Source organism: Sinocyclocheilus rhinocerous, unplaced genomic scaffold, assembly GCF_001515625.1.
Source record: "Sinocyclocheilus rhinocerous isolate Xijiao unplaced genomic scaffold, SAMN03320098_v1.1 C35350547, whole genome shotgun sequence".
In the NCBI taxonomy this organism is placed as follows: domain Eukaryota; kingdom Metazoa; phylum Chordata; class Actinopteri; order Cypriniformes; family Cyprinidae; genus Sinocyclocheilus; species Sinocyclocheilus rhinocerous.
Genome location: NW_015748363.1, coordinates 1 through 450, shown reverse-complemented (window position 1 = coordinate 450; position 450 = coordinate 1). Strand labels below are relative to the sequence as shown.

Below are 450 nucleotides of genomic sequence, written 5' to 3'. Positions count from 1 at the left end.
TGTGGTCAGTGGCAATGGTACAAAAGCCCTGATCTTGTCCAGGAGTGATGAAGGATCTGCTATGAGTGTGTGCAGACTGGCTCTGCTGTAATACAGAGCAGACAGCAGCGCTGCAACAGACACTGAGAATATGAGTGAAAGAGAGGAGCGCTGTGACTGCGGCTCTGGTGTACAGCGTGTTCTCAGGGGCTCGTTGACTCGATCCCACTGAGTCAGGATGGCCTGACGTGCACCTTCCCATCGGCCCGGCCCGTGAAGACGAAACTGGTACGGGGTGCAGGGCCCAAAGATGACATTCAGAGCCAGTCTAGGGTCTGTCAGGAGCAACTTCAGGATAGAAGGATGGACTCCCACTTGTTTAGCCAACTCATCCATGTAGGGGATGTAGTCCACCTGGATGGTGTGTCTCTGGGCAGCCACATACCTGCACGAGAACACGATTAAGATCAA

At 53.8% G+C, this 450-nt stretch overlaps 1 protein-coding gene across 1 annotated transcript; it reads right to left on the bottom strand.

Annotated features, from left to right (window-relative positions):
• Positions 1-3: 3 nt before the first annotated feature.
• On the bottom strand, positions 4-423 carry LOC107734825 (putative dimethylaniline monooxygenase [N-oxide-forming] 6; the record flags this gene model as incomplete). The annotated part of the gene is made up of 1 exon (XM_016546731.1): positions 4-423. A coding segment is annotated over one exon (420 nt), but the record flags the coding sequence as incomplete, so codon positions are not given.
• Positions 424-450: the final 27 nt, after the last annotated feature.